At 38.4% G+C, this 19,988-nt stretch overlaps 1 protein-coding gene across 1 annotated transcript; it reads right to left on the bottom strand.

Moving 5' to 3' along the window:
* Window positions 1-11,026: 11,026 nt before the first annotated feature.
* LOC141390764 (programmed cell death protein 10-like) lies at window positions 11,027-14,459 on the bottom strand. Its single transcript, XM_073963725.1, has 5 exons — window positions 14,211-14,459; window positions 13,905-14,082; window positions 13,711-13,843; window positions 12,370-12,534; window positions 11,027-12,001 (listed from the first exon to the last, which is right to left on the bottom strand). Exons 1-5 carry the CDS (start codon window positions 14,331-14,333, stop codon window positions 11,917-11,919), a joined length of 684 nt encoding a protein of 227 aa, XP_073819826.1. The 5' UTR covers window positions 14,334-14,459; the 3' UTR covers window positions 11,027-11,916.
* Window positions 14,460-19,988: the final 5,529 nt, after the last annotated feature.

The raw sequence follows: 19,988 nt of genomic DNA, 5'->3' as shown, positions 1-19,988 counted from the left end.
AATTTTGATTTAGTTTTCTTTGGAGCTATAAACCCCCAGAAATTTATTTTCGGAGGTGCTACAAAATTTCCCCCACGGAAATTTGTCAGTAGAGGTCCACTTTTTGATATAGCCCCCAAAGAACGGTAACTCCCGATTTTCAGCATTTTGAAGGTTTTAGCTATATTATCTAAAAGAAATGGCTGAAATTTGGAATTTAGTCTTCTTTGGGGCTACAAAATGTTCACCCAGAAATTTGTCAGTATAGGTCGACGTGTTGATATAGCCCCCATAGAAGAGTATCTCCCGATTTTCGGTATTTTTAAGGGTTTTAGCCACATTATCATACCAAATTGGCTAAAATTTTGTACTTAGTCTTTCAAAAATCATAGTCAGTTCCTCACGGAAAAGGATGAACAGCTTAATCATTTACCCAAGACATAAATACCACGTGGACGAGTTCTTTGACACCGGGTTGACCCGGAACCACTCTACATCAACGTACAGGCCAGCTGTTGCGACCTCAGTGTATATTGTATATATGCGTTTTAATTGGTTTTCCGTGTTGAGAGCAGCATATCCCGGACTGCCAGCTCCGGATACTTTTGGTCCACGCCGGGACGGAAGATAACCCAACACCAATTTGGATGTGGTCGGTTTGTCACATCAAGACTCCAGTGAGTCGTCGTCGTGTAATTGCATTGCAGACGGAATAAGTAAATTGTAAGCATAAGTCACTGCCGTACTCTAGAAAGAAGGAAGATGGGACCTCGCTTACGTTTGGACCACGCATAAGTCACTCCCGTACCCTGGAAAGAAGGAAGATAGGACCTCGCTTACGTTGAACGACAATTTATTGAGCGCTTCGGGAATGACAAAGCGAAGGGAAGAGTTATTCTAATAATCGTATTGTTATTCTAATAATCGTATTGTGAATAGCTCTCTCCCACCCAGGAACTTTGTGATCTAGAGCTAGAGATCCAACTTTACAAGAGAAAATTCCGATATCAGCATTCGCAAATGCCAAAAACAAGTATCGTGTAAATACGATCCTCGGAGTATATACCCCATCTCCGCAGCTGAAGAACGTCAGTTAGCAGAATAGTTTTTTCTCATGGCGTCTAAATTCATACAAGGAAAGAATTAATGACACTTTAACCCAAAACATCTGTCCAGCTGCGGTACAGGCCCGCACAAGTCACTGGACCTTTTCAACTGCCTTGCCAAACGTACTTAAGTAACTCCAGTAGCTCTGTGGCTAAAGATGTCGTATTCTTCCCACGCAGGACACCTTGGAGGACGAGGATGTGGATAAAGAGATAGATCATTCTCTCTCATCCGCAGCCACCAAGAGAAGTAAGGCCCGAGAGAAAAAGGAGAAGCACATCTATAAAAGAGTTATTCCAATTTTGTGGATAAATCCCCGGCGGAAATCTCATAGGCTGAATTCCGCGAGATAAGGTTGAAGCTTCGCTTCGTGAAGCACTTTGAAAGGAAGTACCCCCATGTCGAGACACCGTCGCTACCAGTCGAGCGGTTTCTGCCACGGGGGCAGTCACCCGTCCCAAGACTGCGTTGACTACACCGGAGTTAATCAAGTTAAAAAAACCGGATCCTTTCCGAACATCGAAGGTGTCCACGGCAGTGCCGTCAGTCTTTATTCCATTGACCCCAAGACACTGTAGGACTCCACCAAGGGGCACAGACGAAGCAACCACACAAGGCCCCAGCTAGTGTAACAGCTCCACCTGTGAATGCCCCGAAGGCCATGCCGTTCACTGATATTGTTGAGGTTACGAAGTTTTTCGACAAATCACACACACGACCCGAATACAAAGAAAGAGCGTGCATGAGAGAGCAAATGTTTTGATTTGTTTTTGTTTTGTACAAACTTACTAACACACTGTCATAAATTGCCAATGTTTTAATACATTCACATTTTTATCTTCCCTCTTCTTGGTCGGCATTGTCCTCAAACCGCTGGCGGAGACAGAATCGGTAAATGTTCCGTTGCTCCGAATTTGCAGAAATCTGTCCAACAGTTATATGCAAACTCGACGGCAACGAATACTAACAACTCCTCGGGAAAAATATTTCAGACTCGAGGACAGTTGAGCTCATTTAACTAGGAAGGCCTGTTAAGGCAGCCCATGCCTGCGAGGATGGCCGCACAAGATGACCTTCTGTTAGCAAGCATCGTCTGAGAAAGGTCATAACTTCTGACGAGTTGGAGAGTAGGAAGACCTACCAGGATAAGGAGTCGAAAAATTTCCTTATCCAAACAGTGAATGTCTCTGACGAACTTTGCGAGGGCTTCAAGCGAATTCCACTGCCGAAATTCCTGGCAGAGTTGCAGTCGCACCTTGGGTGCCACCTTCAAATTCGGATGTGGCAGAGGTGTTGAAGCTGATCCGTAAGCACAATAGAGGCCTCTAACCCGACAGTTTGAAGCTGATGAACTCCTTCCAGTTTGGAAGTAAGCTCAAGAAGGGCCTTTGTGCTAGCCTCGGTCTACATGCCGTATGAAGTACCAGACCCACCTAATCATTTGGTACGTAAACTAGTGGACGAGATATCGGGCAGTTGCAGTTTGATAATGGGCTGTGATGCAAATGCTCATCATGGGGTGAATAGAGTGGCCTTAAATTTAATGGCGGATATTTGCATATTCGTCGTGTGGAAAAAAGTTTTAAGATCAGTCAAATAGGAGTTCAGTCTTTCACAAATGACATCAAGGAAGATACTTGGCTCCAAGATCGTGCAATTATCCGCATACGTTACGATCTCAATGTTGTCCGGAGGTGGAGAAAAAAGAGGTAGAGATCAAAACGTTCCAGAGAGTTCCCACCCTGTTTCACTCTACGGGGCTTGGACTTCTTGTTCCTGAATTCCCCATACAACTGGCCTCCACACATATAATTAATTATCCAACGTTTCAAAATTTGCCGGAGAGTAGACTACTCAATGTCCTCAAATAGCGAGGAGTGCTTGACAGTATCAAAGGCTTTTGATAAATCGAGCGCCAAGGGTCTTTGCTACGGGCGACAAAAGCGAAATCGGTCTGTAGCATTCGCCTTTGCTGGCATCCTTGCCTGGCTTCAGTAGCCCTGTCCGTTTTCCAAACTTCGGTGGCTAGCGACACGTTGAGAACTTTAGTGAGATACTCGATTCCCGGTTTATTTAGCTGTTTGAGAATTAACGTGGAGATTCCATCAGGGCCCAATGTTTCGGATGATTTAGCGTTCCTGATGACATTTGCAACATCATCCATTGTTAATTGTGATGGTTCATGCTCGGCAGGAAGAAATCTAATGCGACGTATTACTCTTTTCTTCGCCCTGTAACTTGCGCTGGCCAAAGGAGACGGAGGTCCTGTCTTCCTTCTTTCTAGGGTTCTAGAGTGAATTAACCGTTGCCCACAATTCACTTATTCCCGCTCTAATGTTGAAACTCTTTAGATGATTTAACCACTTGTTCCGCTTATGCTCACCGACCAATCTGTTAACATCCAGCTCATTGACTCGGGTCACTGCGGTTGGCACGACGTAGCTCATCACGCTCATTTGCTTATCCCGTAGCCTCTGCTGGGAAATTTTGTCCCACTTCGGGTATATGATGGGCGGCTGCAGCAGTGATGATGTCTTGGAACATCCTTTCTGCTACCCGAACAGCAGAAGAGTTGGACAGGTCTCTGAAGCGATGATTAGTGAACTCTCTTAAACTCAGCCAATTAGAGTTCATAGATGATGAAACCGAACACTCTGCTAATGTAGACAATTATGGGGAGATAGTCTAAATCAGCGTCAGGCACCATACTTTTCTATTGCATACTTTAGGGGGTGCCATTGTGTGAGTGCATGCTTTTCAATTGGTTGAATTGTGTGTGTGGAGAGAACAACGTTCAATGAGTGCACGTGGGCGCTCTCTCGCCAGACGCTGGTCTAAATCAGTGTTAATAACCACCGGGCTCGCGAGCCGTGTCTGTGTGAACACACACAATCTCAATTGTGGTGAGTTTGAACGTTGCTCTCACCACCGATCATCTTCTTTGTTTTAGCAATGAATTAATGCACACGATGTTTATCTAGAACGGAGCGGTTGCTTTTGTAGTTGTTGGTGAACACTGGTCTAAATCAGTGTTCACCAGCAACAACAAATTCAACCGCTGCGTTTGGGTTAGCCACACACACGAGATTATCTATCCCTCTCTAGATAAACATCGTGTGCGTTAATTCATTGCTAAAACAAAGAAGATGATCGGTGGTGAGAGCAACGTTCAAACTCATCATAAACATCGTGTGCGTTAATTCATTGCTAAAACAAAGAAGATGATCGGTGGTGAGAGCAACGTTCAAACTCACCACAATTGAGATTGTGTGTGTTCAAACAGACACGGCTCGCGAGCCCAGTGATGATTAACACTGGTCTAAATCAAGAGAAACGACGGGTTGTCAGGTGGCGTCATTTACCAGACCAGGTGACACGATGGTTATATCCGGCGGTAGGGTGCCCTCATTGACCGTGCAAAAGGTAGAGCTATCAATCTGCTCAACCAGCACTATACCCCTCTGGTCGTTTCCGAGGACCGAATGCCATAACTCATAACAAACATTAAAGTCCCCCAGACCAGACGGTTATGACCTTCCAGAAGCGGTCTAATGCTGGGCCTCTAACCTGAAGTAAAGCTATTTATCGGCGTGATGTATACGTTCAGCAACTCTACCTCGGCAGTTCCACATCTGACTGCTAACCCCATACATTCCATGTACGGGTCATTAGAGCCAGGCTCCTGTATTGAACAGAATGGTACAATAGGAATACTAATACCCCATCTCCACTTCTAATGCTTCAGTACGTTGTAACCATCACAACGCTTTAAGCTGCAGTTGTTGTTGAGCTTGGTTTCTTGCACCGCCGCGACCATGATATTCCTTTGACTCATGAAATCCACTATTTCCACGATCTTACATCGGTGACCGTTGCAATTAAATTGCAAAAAGGATGCATTCTAAGGGATTGAGTGCTGCGTGTGCGGCTGCTGGTGGGGGGACTGCGGGGGAGCCGCGTATTCTGATGATGCTGGGTTTACGCAGCATGCAGCAGCATAGTCCCTCGCATGGACGATTCCAGAACACCCCTGACAAAAAACCCTTCCGACATCTATTGCATCCCACCGAAGTTTGAGTGTGGTGGATGCGTGACAAGCTAAGCATGAATATATTGGCCCTAGATTTTCCTCCGACCCGGCACTGACCAATAGAATCCGAAGCAGGCATTCCGGGATATGCTGTTCCTAACACAGAGAACGATACAAATACAAACATGTGCACAAACATGAACACGGATGTTTTGTGGTTCCGGGTCAATCCGGTACGAATGCATGAAATAAGTCGATCACCCGACTCCTTAAAACATTGCAATTGAATGGCAGGGTTTGGAATGAGATTTCTTCTGTTGAAATGGAGATTATGGGCATTGTGCACTGCATCTGGAAGAATAGGCGAGTGGCTAGTCATACGCCGATTCAAATCAAAATACTTCCGGTTAATACAGCTGTCGCTGGGATGACAATCCCTGGCGAATGTTCCGCCAGGTGTGTAGATCCGACTGTCGTCGAAACGAATTGTTGCAAACAAAAGGATGCCGACTACACGGCAGATATGAAGGTGCTTACACCGTGGAATTTTATACGGATTCTGAAACTACAATGTTCATAGATAAGAAAAATCAAAAAACAAAAAAAAATCGCCGGAGCGCTTTTTAAATAAATCGCGATTTAAGTTGACATATTTAGGGGTTGTTTAGGTTTTCACGATTTTGCTTAGAAACCGCAAGTCCCATAAAAAGGGGACTAAAGAAAATGTTGTAGCTATGAAAATTCTCTACAAGATCGACATTTATGATATTTTCGTAGGTTTTACCATTTTTCAGATATTGAAGTTCAAATTGTCATGTCATGAAGGGTGCGCCTTAACTAACTTTTGATGAAAACCGCTTACGCAGGGGAAGTTTTTGTGAATTCTAAAACAGCAATGTTCATAGATGAGAAAAATCCAAAAACAAAAAAAAAAATCGCTGTAGGGATTTTTAAATAAATCGTGGTCAAAATTCACATTTTTAGGTGTTTTTTAGGTTTTCACAATTTTGCTTGGAAACCACAAGTCCAATCGAAATGGAGCTAAAGAAAATGTTGTAGCTGTGAAAATTCTCTAGAGGATTGACCTTTATCATTTGTTTCCAGCCTGTACCATTTTTGAGATAAAGAAGCTCAGTTTACATTATTAGGTTTTTTAGTTAGGGTTTCGCGATTTTGCTTGAAACCGGTATGTCTTATCGATGTGGGACCTGAGAAAATCTTAAAGCTGTGAAAATTCTCTACAAGACAGGCCTAAGTAACTTATCCTGAGTTGTACCATTTTTTTAGATATATAAGTTTAAGTTGGGAATTTGCATTCATGACATTGTTTTATAAGGGGGCGATACAGAATTGAATTGAATTTGAATTGTCCCAATTTGAACTTCTATATCTCAAAAACGGTAAAACCGACGATAATACCATAATTGTCAATCTTGTAGAGAATTTTCATAGCTACAACATTTTTTTTAGTCCCATTTTGATAGGACTTGCGTTTTCTTAGCAAAATCGTGAAAACCTAAACAACCCCTAAAAATGTCAACTTAAATCGCGATTTATTTAAAAAGCGCTCCGGCGATGTAGGAGTGAGATATGGAGGTAGTTTTGGTATTTCGTACTTATGTTTACGAAAAGTACTAAATGGTACTAATTTTGGTACAGTTTGGATTTGAGCGAATGGATAGAGCTAGAATCCTGAAATGTGGAAGTAAGATTACTGTTGTAGTGTAATATTGAGGAAGTTTTGGAAATTCGTCCTTATGAGTACGAAAATTACTAAATGGTACTAAGTTTGGTACAATTTGGAATCCAGAAATTCGAAACTAAGAATACTGTTGGACTTTTAGGATTGAGGAAGTTTTGGAAGTTCGTACTTATGGGTATGGAATGTACTAAATTTGGTACAATTTGGATTTGAGCGAACGGATAGAGCTGGGATCCTGAAATGTGAAAATAAGATTACTGTTGTAGTGTAATATTGAGGAAGTTTTGGAAATTCGTACTTTTGGGTACGAAAAGTACTAAATTGTACTATGTTTGGTACAATTTGGATTTGAGTGAACGGATAGAGCTGGAACTCAGAAATTCAGAACTAAGAATACTGTTGGACGAAAAGTACTAACTGGTAGTTAATTTGATACAATTTGGATTTATGTGAAAGAAAAGTGCTGGAACCCTGAAATTTGAAATTAAGATGAAATTTGAAATAAATTTGGTACCGTTTTGGTGTTGCATAAAGGGATATAGCTGGAATTTCAAATTTTTGTATTAGGGTCTGCATTGGTGTTTGGATAAGGAGTTTTTGAAAGGGATACAAATTCGGAAATTAGGTATGGAGGTGAAACATAGTGAAACAGAACCTAAGTGAACCGATAAATAAAATTTGTTATGACGATAATTGTTAAGATTGGATCAAAATGTTTATGAAAATCCGCCTTTAAAATGTATGAAATGTTTATACATGTAATACCATTGGCATTGGGGGAACAAGTATAGCTAAACGCGAAGGCGGTTTCTTAATAATGCACTAAAATCAAAAAGTCAAACAAGCGTACATATCTTTTTTTATTCTGAATTATGTACTTAGTAAGTTCATTTGAAAACGTACAACTATTGTTTTACAAGAAGGTTTTTACCCCTGAGAACAAAAAGGCCTAAATTAAAATGTTTCAAAACATTAACTGTTGTATAGGGGCCATGTCAAAGCGTGCGCATTAAGTAAAAACGCAAAATTTAATGTAAAAATTTCAGTAAAATTACTCTAATGTGGACCGGGACTTAGTATGCAACATTGAAACCAAAATGTATTAGGGACAAAGAGCACCATAACTTATTGAAGACAACAAACAAGATGAAATTTGGAATTAATACCCCGGTTGCACTTAATCGGATTAACCCAGTGGGTTTGGGTTTCAATTTCATGGCGCCAATGTCAAATATATCCTCATGAAGTGGGTTAACCCGGTAAAAAACTAAAATGTAACCGTACTATAATATTACTGTTAAAGTGAAGAATGCTGTCACCTGGCAACCCGTCATTTCCCTTGGATCAGACCATCTCCCCATAATTGTCTCCATTAGCAGACCACCCGATTTTATCACCTCTGAACGCCGCACGTTCGTCAATCATAGGAAAGCTGATTGGCCGAGCTTCAGAGAGTTCACCAATCACCGCTTCAAAGAACTGCCCAATCATTCTGATGTTCGGGTAGCGGAAAGGACGTTCCGAGACATCCTCACTGCTAAAGCCGCTCGCCATATCCCTGCTGGTCGAACACCCGAAGAAAGACCAAACTTCCCAGCAAAGGCGACGGGATTAGCAAATGAGCGTGATGAGCTTCGTCGAGCCAACCTTAATGACCCCAGAGTCAGGGAGCTGACACTGGAAGTTAACAGCCTGGTCGGCGAACATAAGCGGAACAAGTGGTTAAATCATCTGAAGAGTTGCAACTTTGGGGCCGGTATAAGAGAATTGTAGGCAACGGTTAAGTCACTCTCGAACCCTGGAAGGATGGAAGGTAGGACCTCAGTCACATTTGGCGACGTTACGTTGACTGACCCGAAGAGGTGCGCAAGTTATTTCAATCGACAGTTTGTCGAGCACCCCGAGAATGACAGGGCGAAGAGGAGAGTATTACGTCGCATCAGATCGCTTCCTGGCGAGGATGAACACCACACTTTAGAATGGATGATGTTGCCAATGTAATCAGGAACGCTAAATCATCCAAAGCGTTGGGCCCTGATGGAATATCCATGGTAATGCTGAAGCAACTGGATGAGCCGGGAATGGAGTATCTCACTAAAGTTCCCAACTTGTCGCTAGCCACCCTCATTGTTCCCGAAGTCTGGAAAATGGGCAGGGTGGTCCCGCTACGGAAGCCAGGCAAGGATGCCAGCAAAAGTGAATCGTACAGGCCGATTTCGCTTTTGTCGCCCGTAGCAAAGGCCCTTGAGGCCTTAGTCCTCTGCAGTATCAGGAATAGCTATCAAGTTGCTGATCATCTGCATGGATTCCGCAAGCAGCACAGCACGACAACAGCGCTACACGCCATCTCCACAAATATTTGTCAAGGACTCAACCGGAGACAGCCGTGTGATAGAACAGTGATGGTGGCGCTTGACTTATCAAAAGCCTTTGATACAGTCAGGCACTCCACGCTGTTTGAGGACATTGAGCAGACAACCCTCCGGCCAAGCTTGATACGTTGGATAGTCAACTATATGTGTGGACGCCAGTCGTACGTGGAATTCAGGAACAAGAAGTCCAAGCCCTGTAGAGTGAAACAGGGAGTTCCCCAAGGTGGGGTGATATTCCGGAACTGTTTACCCTCAACCGCTCCTTATTTCCGCTTCCTCCAGACGGTATCGAGATCGTAATGTATGCAGATGATTGCACGATCCTGGCGTCAGGTACCTTCCCTGATGACATCTGTGGGAGGCTGAACTCCTATTTAACCGATCTTACCACCTTTTTCCACGCGAGGAATATGCAGATTTCCTCCACAAAATCTACAGCCACTATGTTCACCGCATAACGCAATAAGTCGTTCTGTGGTAAGCTATGCGGCACCAGTTTGGTCCCCGATATTGTTTGACAAGAATTGGAAAAAGATTCAAACCTGTCAGAATGCCGCACTGAGAACAGCAACAGGGTGCCTCGTCAAGTCTTCAGTGGACCATCTACATGAGGAGGCAAAGATTCTTCCAGTAAAGCAACACAATGAGATGCTTTCGTTGCAGTACTTGCTTGGGTGTTACCGTGAGAGCCATCCCAATCACCATCTGCTGGCTAGGCCCGACACATTCAGGCATATCAGGAAGGATATTCATGCTCTAGACAGGGAGGTCCAACAATATAGGAGAGAACCCCTAGATCAACAGGCATATCAAGCAGGTTTAAATAGCATTCACACGGCTACAGTTGCTAAGGCCATAAGCAAATATAGTGTGAATAAAGTACTCGGAGTACATCCCCCATCTATCGCAGCTGAGGAGCGTCAGCTGCCACGACAAACCAGAGTAGTTTTGGCTCAACTACGCTCGGGATATTGCAGTCGCCTAAATTCGTATTGGGCGGAAATCGATCGCGCCGTGCAAGACATATGCCCAGTATGCGGCACGGGCCCGCACGACACAAAACACCTTTTTAACTGCCTCGCCAAACCTACCCATCTAACTCCAGTTAAAAAAACTGGAACTGGAGATAGACCCAGAGCCAGATTGAACAGAGGAACGAACATATAAACATAACAAAAACACTGTTACAACAACAACAACAACAATCTAACTCCAGTGGATCTGTGGCTACATCCCATCGAAGCAGCCATTTTTCTGGAACTGGAGATAGACCCAGAGCCAGATTGAACAGAGGAACGAACAAATAAACATAACAAAAACACTGTTACAACAACAACAACAACAACAAATCGATCTAAATTTGGTATTGGTTGTAGGAACAGATCTGGAATTCTAAAATTTGTTTTTAGAGTCATTGTTGTATACCCAGGTGTACGAAAAGTACTAAATTTGGATCAACTATAAGGCTACGAAAAGTACTAAATGGTACTAAAATTGTTCTTGAGTTTATTTGTTTACAAGAATGTTTTACCTTCTGAGGACAGAAAGCCCTTAATAAAAATGCACTAGTTATGCTATAAAATTTCGGCAAAGACCTACATATAATGGCCTAGCAACTGCATCTAATCTTCCTTTCTCTTATCATCCCAGAAGCCTACATTATGCTCTAACCAGGACAATATTTACTTCATACCGGAAATTTCTACCTTCACCACAACAATTATACTCTACAAACCTTACCTAATATTCTTACCATGGTCTTTCGCCAAAAGGAATTTCCCACTGCTCAAAAATTGTTTTTGCACAGTTCTATATAAAGAAAAATTTGACTCGTTGTTTGGTTATAAATAGATGTTTATTTGTCTTTATCAATTTTGTTATGTAATTTTTCTTTTAGTTATTGTTTAACATAAAAACAAAATAATGAAATACATATTATATTATAAATGTATGTATAGATTTCTACATGTATGTATGTATAATAATAATGAGTTTATATTTAGTTTGTTTCATTCTTTAATACAGTTTTGAATTCACTCTTTTCCTTTCGTTTTTTGTTGCTCTTGTCTTCTTCTTAGTCAATCCTGATGTAGATTTAAACGGGAAATTTCTATTCAATTTGGAATTTTTATTTTTTTTCGATTTTACAAAAACAAATATTGATAACAAAGAAAAAAATCAATCAGTAGGATGAAACAACAACAGAAAATGTATTAGAAACAAAAGGAGAAACTAATAGATATTTACATTTTTATAAAATGGTTATTTAAGGTGTTTTTTTTTTTATTTCTAAAACTACATAAACAATTTGAATAAACACAGAGGTTTATAAGATTTGTTGTAATAATAAACTGTTGTTTGTTTTGATATTAATAATAAATATATATTTTTTTGCAAAAATAACATTGTTTGTTGTTCTCTTTGTTGTAAAACTTTAAATGAAATAACAATTCACTGATTCTAATTTTGTTTTGGCTGTTGCAGCAGCTGCTTCTGGATTTTTTATTTCAAATTAAACTAAGTCACTTTTTTATTTTCTGCTATTAGTTCAGATTTTCGTTTTGTTTTTTGTTTAAAGAAGGAGTGTGTAAGTGTTAGTTTGGAAAATAAGTTCGCTTTCATAATACAATTATAGCTTTTTCATTCAATAATAAAATAGTTAATTTATAATAATTAAAAAAATAATAATTATATAAAAAATGCCACTAATTTTAGCACAAATTGTTCTACTCGCATTTACTTTTTACCGTTAGCATAATTTGATTTGTTTGTCGTATTAAATACAGGGCACTTATGAATACTGCATTGGGTCTGGAAATGAATATAAAAATAGATAAATCAATTAAAGGTATTTTGGTAATTTTTGTTAAGTGTCATGTTAAGGAAAACTACTTTTAGTAAGAAGGTTTTATGATTGATTCCCCTTTTTGCTAGTCTCCCGAATATCACAACCTTAGAAGATTAGCCACAAAACACCTCTTAATGTTAATAATTAAATATCAATCAAATATGTTTTGTGATTCACAACAGAATTTCAAATATGTATCTACATAAAGATAAGCGCACACACACACCAAATAGTGTGTGCTTATCTCTAGTATTTCCCCAATTGACCGGCACGTGATAAGATTCCATTAAATTTTAATATCAAAACTGAAAACAAACTGTTCAATACTTACTGTCCTTCTTTGAAATATTCTTTAAGTGTTGTACTGAACTTTTTCGAATATTTCACAAATTCCTTTTTTCGCTGCTCAACCGCTTGTTTGCCAGTCACACCGGGTATAAAATTTCCTATTTCATTAACAACATCCAAGAGTTTTTTAATGGCGCTGGCAATTTCTCTGGAAAAGGAGGGGAATGAATTAGTTTATATCATATTTTGTACAATATTCGATTTCTAAAGGAGGTTTATTATTCGAAATCTGTATTTCTATGCACAAAAGTATTATTCAGTGTTCCGGAATGTAGTAACGGATGGGTTTTATCTATACTAAAAAGGACTATTTTAATCCCATATCTCAATTGTGGAAAATTATCAGTGGTAGCTACTTCTAGGAAAATAATAATGATGCCGCGTTTAAAAGCGTTGTTGTTTTAGCCTTGTTGTTGTTGTAACAGCGTATGACATGTTTGTATGGTCGTTTTCAGCTTACTCAGCCTACATATATCTCCAGGTCTAGGAATGCGACTGTTTCGATGGATTATAACCACAAAGCTACTGGAGTTAGTTGAGTAGGACAGTTGGACCATCATGACAGTAGGTGAGCCACAGAAGAGCATGGCATTGTTTTGCCGGACTGGAAGAATCTTCGTTTCCTTATGCAGATGATCAATTGAAGACATATAGAGGCACCCTGCTGCAGTTCTCAGGCTAAAAGCTGCGGCCGGGGATCTGTTGCAAATTGTGTCTAAATAAAAAATTCAAGAAAGGATTTCTGGAATATTTTTTCAAAGCACGTCCAAAGTTTTTACTGCACAGATTTTGGGGGTTTAAAGTTGGGTGCCACCATGGTGCAATGGTATGTACACCCGCCTTGCACGCTGAATGTCGTGGGTTCCCTTTTCCCGGCCAAGCAACATATTTTCAACGGTGGCAAAATACTCCACAGTAATGTAGGCGACATTTTCTGAGTATTTCAGCCATGTAAAACTTCTCTACAATTGGCGTCTTAAGACACTACGTTCGGACTCGGCAATAAATTATACCTTGTGGGATGTTTGTGGAACAATTATATCATTATTAAAGTTTCGAAAAAAAAAATATTGGCCAGTTACAATTTAAAATATTTTGTATGGCCGACATGGATGGGTATTGAGTCAAGTTGAAACAAGTGTTAACTTTCTGCAAAAGATGTCATTGTGATTTAAGTACCACAGTTTTCAGATTCGATAGTGAGTATATTATTTCCAAATACCTTGATGGTAACACCCATAAATTTCGCTATTATATGTAGGTAATATCTTATGGATAAAACCTTTGACTGTACGGCTGTGAAGAAAAAATATTTATCACTCACTTTATGGTTTCTAAAAACGTTTTTCTGTCCTGGATTTCATCCGGTATGCGACTCAATATCACTTTAAGTGCCACTGATTTACGATTTAATTCCTGGAATGGTTCTTCTGTACGGGTTAAACGATATTCATTTACTGCAAAACAAAACAAATTATTTGAAAAGGAACACATTGAATATTATTGACATTTCCTTACAGTCTGTTTCCGGCAAATTTCCCTGTAATCTCAGCACACATTCATTTAGATTAACATTCAGTTCAGCCCTTCGGACTATGGCCATAATAAAATCATAACAAAATCCTGGATTATTTTGTTCTGTTTTTAGAATTGATGAACGCAGAGATTGTGCTGCTCCCACATCACGTCGTTCCAACTGCAACGAAACCAAAAAAACACACATTATGCAAATTAGATCAATTGAATTTGAAAGCCTACTGTTTGTTGTTAATCTTTATGACTACAACAACTTTCTTTAACTTGAATCAATACCGTCCAACTCACCTGTGCCAAAATAGGTCTCAATATTACGGGCAAAACAAGAGCTGGTGTTGGCATTTCCCTCATTTCTCCCATATTGCTGCTGTTACTATTGGTGTTGTGGGATAGATATGATGGTATTTGCATAGAATGTTTGAACAAAATTTGATGGGATATTGAATTGATTTCAAACACGGAAGAACAATCAAAGAAAAAATATCTTTCACACAGAAATAAAAAACCATACAAAATACACGTATCAGTCCAAGATGAGTAACTTCAATAAGAAGAAGCATTTATGACGAGCACTCAATTCAATGTGAGTAATACGCTCAAAGCTGTGTTTAGTAGGTTTAAACTATGTTTACATTTACGAAATCCACTCGATTTCAACTGTCAATTCCATTGCTCAAACGTCAAATGAAATCCAATCGATTTCAGATGAGTTTTCATTTGACGTATACGCAAAGGAGTTGACAGATGAAATCGAGTGGATTTCGTAAATGTAAACATAGTATTATTCAATACGCCCATACCTAATATTCAAAGTAACGTACTCAAATAATATACAATCCTACATCACCGAAACACGGTATGACCGAAATTCCATTTAAAACACAAAACAGCTATTAAAATATATTAAAGCCTTTTCCTTTCGTAGACACAAATGATTTTCTTTACAATAAATTGATTTTCATGATCTGTTTGGTTTTTGTTTTCAAAATAAAAAAACACACATACTTAGACTTATAGTACTTTTATATTTACGAAATCGAGTGGATTTTAACTGTCAATTCCTTTACGTATACGTCAAATGAAATCTCATCTGAAATTAATTGGATTTTATTTGACGTTTAAGCAAAGGAATTGTCTGTTGAAATCGAGTGGATTTCGTAAATGTAAACCAAGCATTAGTCTTATGCCAGACTATGAACATTTTCATTAGAAAATTATTTGTTATTCTCTTTTAAATTTTCATTGACGTCCACACACAAATATGAAATCATATGAAAAATTTGATATTTTCATTGCTTTGCATTGGTTTGAGAGCTGTAGTACGTTTATATATAACTGGATTTAACAAACCCACTGGGTTTTAAATGTCAATTCCATTGCTTATATTTCAAATAAATCCTCGTAAAGAAGGTTAACCCTGCAAAAAGCTATAATATAAACATGGCCCTACTAATTTAAACACAAAGAATAATTTCAGATTACAGAACCTTGTGTACAGAGTTTCACCCCCTTCACACCTCTTACCTAGTACCGGGCCACACTAGAGTAATTTCAATGAAATTTTGACATGAAACTTTGCATTTTTTGGGAAAAATGCATAATTTCAAGAAACTAGTGTACACGGTTTCTTGTGTTCTGCAATTTTGCTTTGTTGCAATATTCGAAACAAACATACCGTTTTATTTTACATTTTCTTTTACTTTCATATCAAAATTTCAGTGAAATTACTCTTAGTCCCGGTTCACACGTGAATTTCATTAAAAAATTTCATGAAATTAGGAGTTCTTAAATCGATTTCCCTACTACAGCAATTTTATGATTTTACTCTACTATGGAAGTCGATCTAGAGACGCATAATTTCATGCAATTTTTTCAATGAAAATCACTCTAGTGTGGACCGGGACTTAATGTGGTCCGGGACCTATAAATACATTTTCATGGTAATGCAAATTTTCATAGTCTGGCATAAGCCTTATGAAACTTGTACAACGCAAGGCATCTTTAGCTTCGTTCCAGAACTAAAAAGTTTTTACACATTTAGCACATTTTGCACATTTTTGCCCAAAATGCGTTCCCCTACACCAAAAAAGTTGCAAAATGTTCTCTTTGAACAAAAATGGCGATGAATAGCTTTTTACACGACAAATTTGGGCGAGCAAAAATGTGCAACATGTTTGCCGGCTACGGATTGGCTGACTCGTCGACTTTGACATTTGTTCCAGTTTTTATGACGTTTCTGCCATTTTTCCGTTCCTGTACATTTTGGAAAAATGTGTATGTGGAACTCATTTTCGACGGTTTTCTCTTTTGACACTTTTACCATTAAAAAAGTACTGGAAAGAAGCCTTTATATAACCCCAGCAAAAAAATTTGGAAGTTCTACAATTGGAGTTATGATTTCACAACATCTTTCGATGTAGTCCAACAGGGTTACGAAAAATGCACTCCGTTCGATACATACATACATACGATACATAAAGGGCTGTTTACACCATCTATCAATGTCATATGAGCTGCCATTTCTTTCACCCATTCGACATTCTCTATGTTTGTCAAAATTGACGTCATCCATACAACTTTCAATTTGTGCGTTCATACCTGCAAGTGTTATTTTCGTATGACATAACCTAAAAATATAAAAACAGCTGTTTTTGTCATTATTTACATTTATTGTTGAGTTGCAATTTTGCGCAAATTTTAATTTTGGTTGAAGGAAACTGAATTGGTAGAATTGGTGTTTGGAGTTATAGAGGCATTCATGTTTTTGCCACCAAACAATCATTTCAAAGACTGCTTCTTTCGACCAATCGTTCTGAAAATAACATTATAAACGCCATTTATTACTTTACTGAATATTTAAATATACATACCTTTCCATTTTCTTTTTTAAAAGATTTTGTTTTTCATTTTTTGTTTGAGAATGTCAGAAAACAGCTGATAAATTTATGTTTACATACGAGAATGCCGTATCAAATAGAGCGCTCCCTAAATGAAAAATTTACATATGAGTTGCCAAATCATTTTGATAGATGAAAATTTTCATAGTGGTTACACTATTGGTCTGTTCCTTTACTTTTAAAAATGGTAACAGTGGCAGAAAATGGTAAAAGTGGTAAACTGCTATCATATAAGCTCTGTTCCTTTACGTGCCTGAGGTTACCATTTCTTACCATTTTTAACCTGCAAAGCGTTCCTTTACTTCAACAAGCATACAATTTATATGAGACCAGTTCACCACTTTTACCATTTTTTGCCACTGTTACCATTTTTTAAAGTAAAGGAACAGACCAATAAATTGTATGCTATTAAAAGTAAGGGAACACTTTACAGGTTAAAAATGGTTAGAAATGGTAACCTCAGGCACGTAAAGGAACAGAGCATATGTGTACAACATTCGCAGGCAGAAAATTTGGCATCTCATACGACATTGATAGATGGTGTAAACAACCCTTAAGCAGTTGCTGTAGAGATCACTACAGAAAAAAACCAGTTGGTTGATCCCTACACATTTCTTCAAAAGACAAACAAAAGTGTAGTGTATGTCCCGGTCCACACTAGCGTGAATTTCATTAAAAAATTTCATGAAATTAGGTGTTCTTAAATCGAATTCCTCACTACAGCAATTTTATGATTTTACTCTACCATGGAGGTCGACCTAGAGACGCATAATTTCATGAAATTTTTTCAATGAAATCACTCTAGTGTGGACCGGGACTATACATTTCGGAGAATTTGTTATAAAACATGGAACAATAATTCATAGGTAGGCCAGGTATGAGAATCGCCAAAAAAATACAGCCCTGTCGCTATGGCTTAAAACGTCAAAATTGTTTTGATGAATGATATCGGATGAGTATACAAAGAAGAAGAAGAACGAAATGTTGAAATGAAAACAAAACAGAGTTGAATTTTTTGATCAATAATAAATATCAACTCTGCATGTCAACACGGTTTTGACAGATTAAGCCATAACAAAAAAAATTGTAATCAGCTGTTAGCTGTGGCCTACCTAAGAATTATTGTACCATGTTATAAAATATAGAAATAAAAACCTAAGTTGCGAACATTTTTACGGTAATTCACGAGACGGAAATTTTTAAATGGCGGGAGTTGGAGTCGAAATCTGAACTAGTAATAGGAAAGCAATATAAAAACCTTAAAGCTAGAAACACATACAACCATGGTTTAATAAGAAAGGTTAGCCAAAGCTTTATGTCAATTTAAATTTTTTCATTCGAGTATGCCTAAAACTTCAAAACAATATAAACAAACTGTGTATGTATGTGTGGTGTTTGGATAATATGTCAAACAATTTTAAAAACAATCGAATTCAATGATTTTTAAAATTGTTTTCAGACTATTTGTATGGAAGAAATTGGTGAGATTTGCATTGAAACAATCAGTTTATCATATTCACAACTCGATTATGTGGAGAAAACTTAACTCTTCATTCATTTTTCGCGTTTTTTTTTAAATGCTCTAAAAATGCAATGTAAACAAACCCACTTGTTGCATTTATTTTGAAGTTTTAGGAATTCAAGAAAAACAAGGGTTCTATAGATTTTTTTCATTTAAATCTACCTCTTTACTTATACCATGCATACAACGTTTGGGTAAAGTTTTGTGTCGTTTTGGCCGTTTTTACACTGTTGGGCATGATGCCGAAAAATTCAAATTCATTTGAAATATATGCCGACAAACAGATAAACGCTGAACTTTGGTGTCGTCGTCGGCCTGTTGTTGTTGTTTTTTCTCGACGCCCAACGCAAAACTTTAATCAAACGTTGTATCTGTTTTCAGCTTTAGGATGACGAAGCAAAATCAGTAGTGGGATTCTGTAACTCATTTTGGCTGTTATCGATAATTGTCGGTAAAATTAAAATGCTTATAATTTCGATAATTAACGAAATTTTTCGGTAAGTTAACGATGAATAAAAAGTAGTCGGTAGCCTCTACCGATACAAACAGCGATACCAATTTTTCTTTATGTTTTTAGTCATAATTTTGCGATTTAATTTGACCGATTTTTGTCGGTAACAGCAAAAATGTGTTACAGAATCCCACTACAGTTGCGCTTGGATTAAATGGAGAGAAAGGAAGGACATTCAATTGTGATTGAATTTAATGGAAACATTTTTAATTTATGTTTATATAATAAAGTTCTTTGTGTTTTTGTTTTACTTATTCTGGGATATCTCGCAATAGCTTGCATTTTTACTGCATATTTAGATTGATTAACAACACAATCCGAAGAGTGCCTTTAAAGTCAATCCAGAACACTATATCAAAAGCTGTGATTTGGATCGAAAATGGAGTGCATCCTGGCTGTGTGCTGTGGAAGCAAAATGGAGTGCATCCTAGCTGCGCGCTCTCTTGTAAAATTCATAAGTGAATTCATAGGAAAAGATGTACTCCAACGGCAAATGTACTGTACACTTGCAGTGATTCAACTGCATCCGCGGAAGCAAACTTTTAGCTGAGCCCAGCAAAAAATTTTGGAAGTTGTGCATTACTAATACATACAAACATTTGGCTAGTTGCCTCGGCACTGTCTGATAATTTTCGTAGACAGTAAACATGGACATTTTTGAACAAATGAAAACAAATCTATTTCAAATAACTAAAAAGACAACAGGATTGGGAAGCAACAAAACAAAAACAAAATATGACAACGGAAAACAAAAAGAAATCGACGATTTTCATTCATAATTTTACAACTGGTTTTGCAGTCGTCTGGACGCCTACGTCACACAGGCAAGTTTTGGGTTTTTGACAATCAATACATGTAGTCAACTGTCCTGTCATGTGTTTACGAAATCCACTCGATTTCAGCTGTCAATTCCTTTGCGTATACGTCAAATGAAATCTCATCTGAAATTAATTGGATTTTATTTGACGTTTAAGCAATCCCAGCAAAAAGTTTGCATCCGCGGATGCAGTTAAATCAGTAGAACAATTGCCGATGGAGTACATCTTTTCCTATGAATTCACCTATGAATTTTACAAGAGAGCGCGCAGCTAGGATGCACTCCATTTTGCTTCCACGGCACACAGCTAGGATGCACT

The sequence above is a fragment of the Musca autumnalis genome, unplaced genomic scaffold, assembly GCF_047663935.1.
Source record: "Musca autumnalis isolate F117 unplaced genomic scaffold, ASM4766393v1 scaffold_1, whole genome shotgun sequence".
Lineage (NCBI taxonomy): Eukaryota > Metazoa > Arthropoda > Insecta > Diptera > Muscidae > Musca > Musca autumnalis.
Note: the sequence above shows the minus strand (reverse complement) of the source record. Positions and strands in the feature narration are given on the sequence as shown.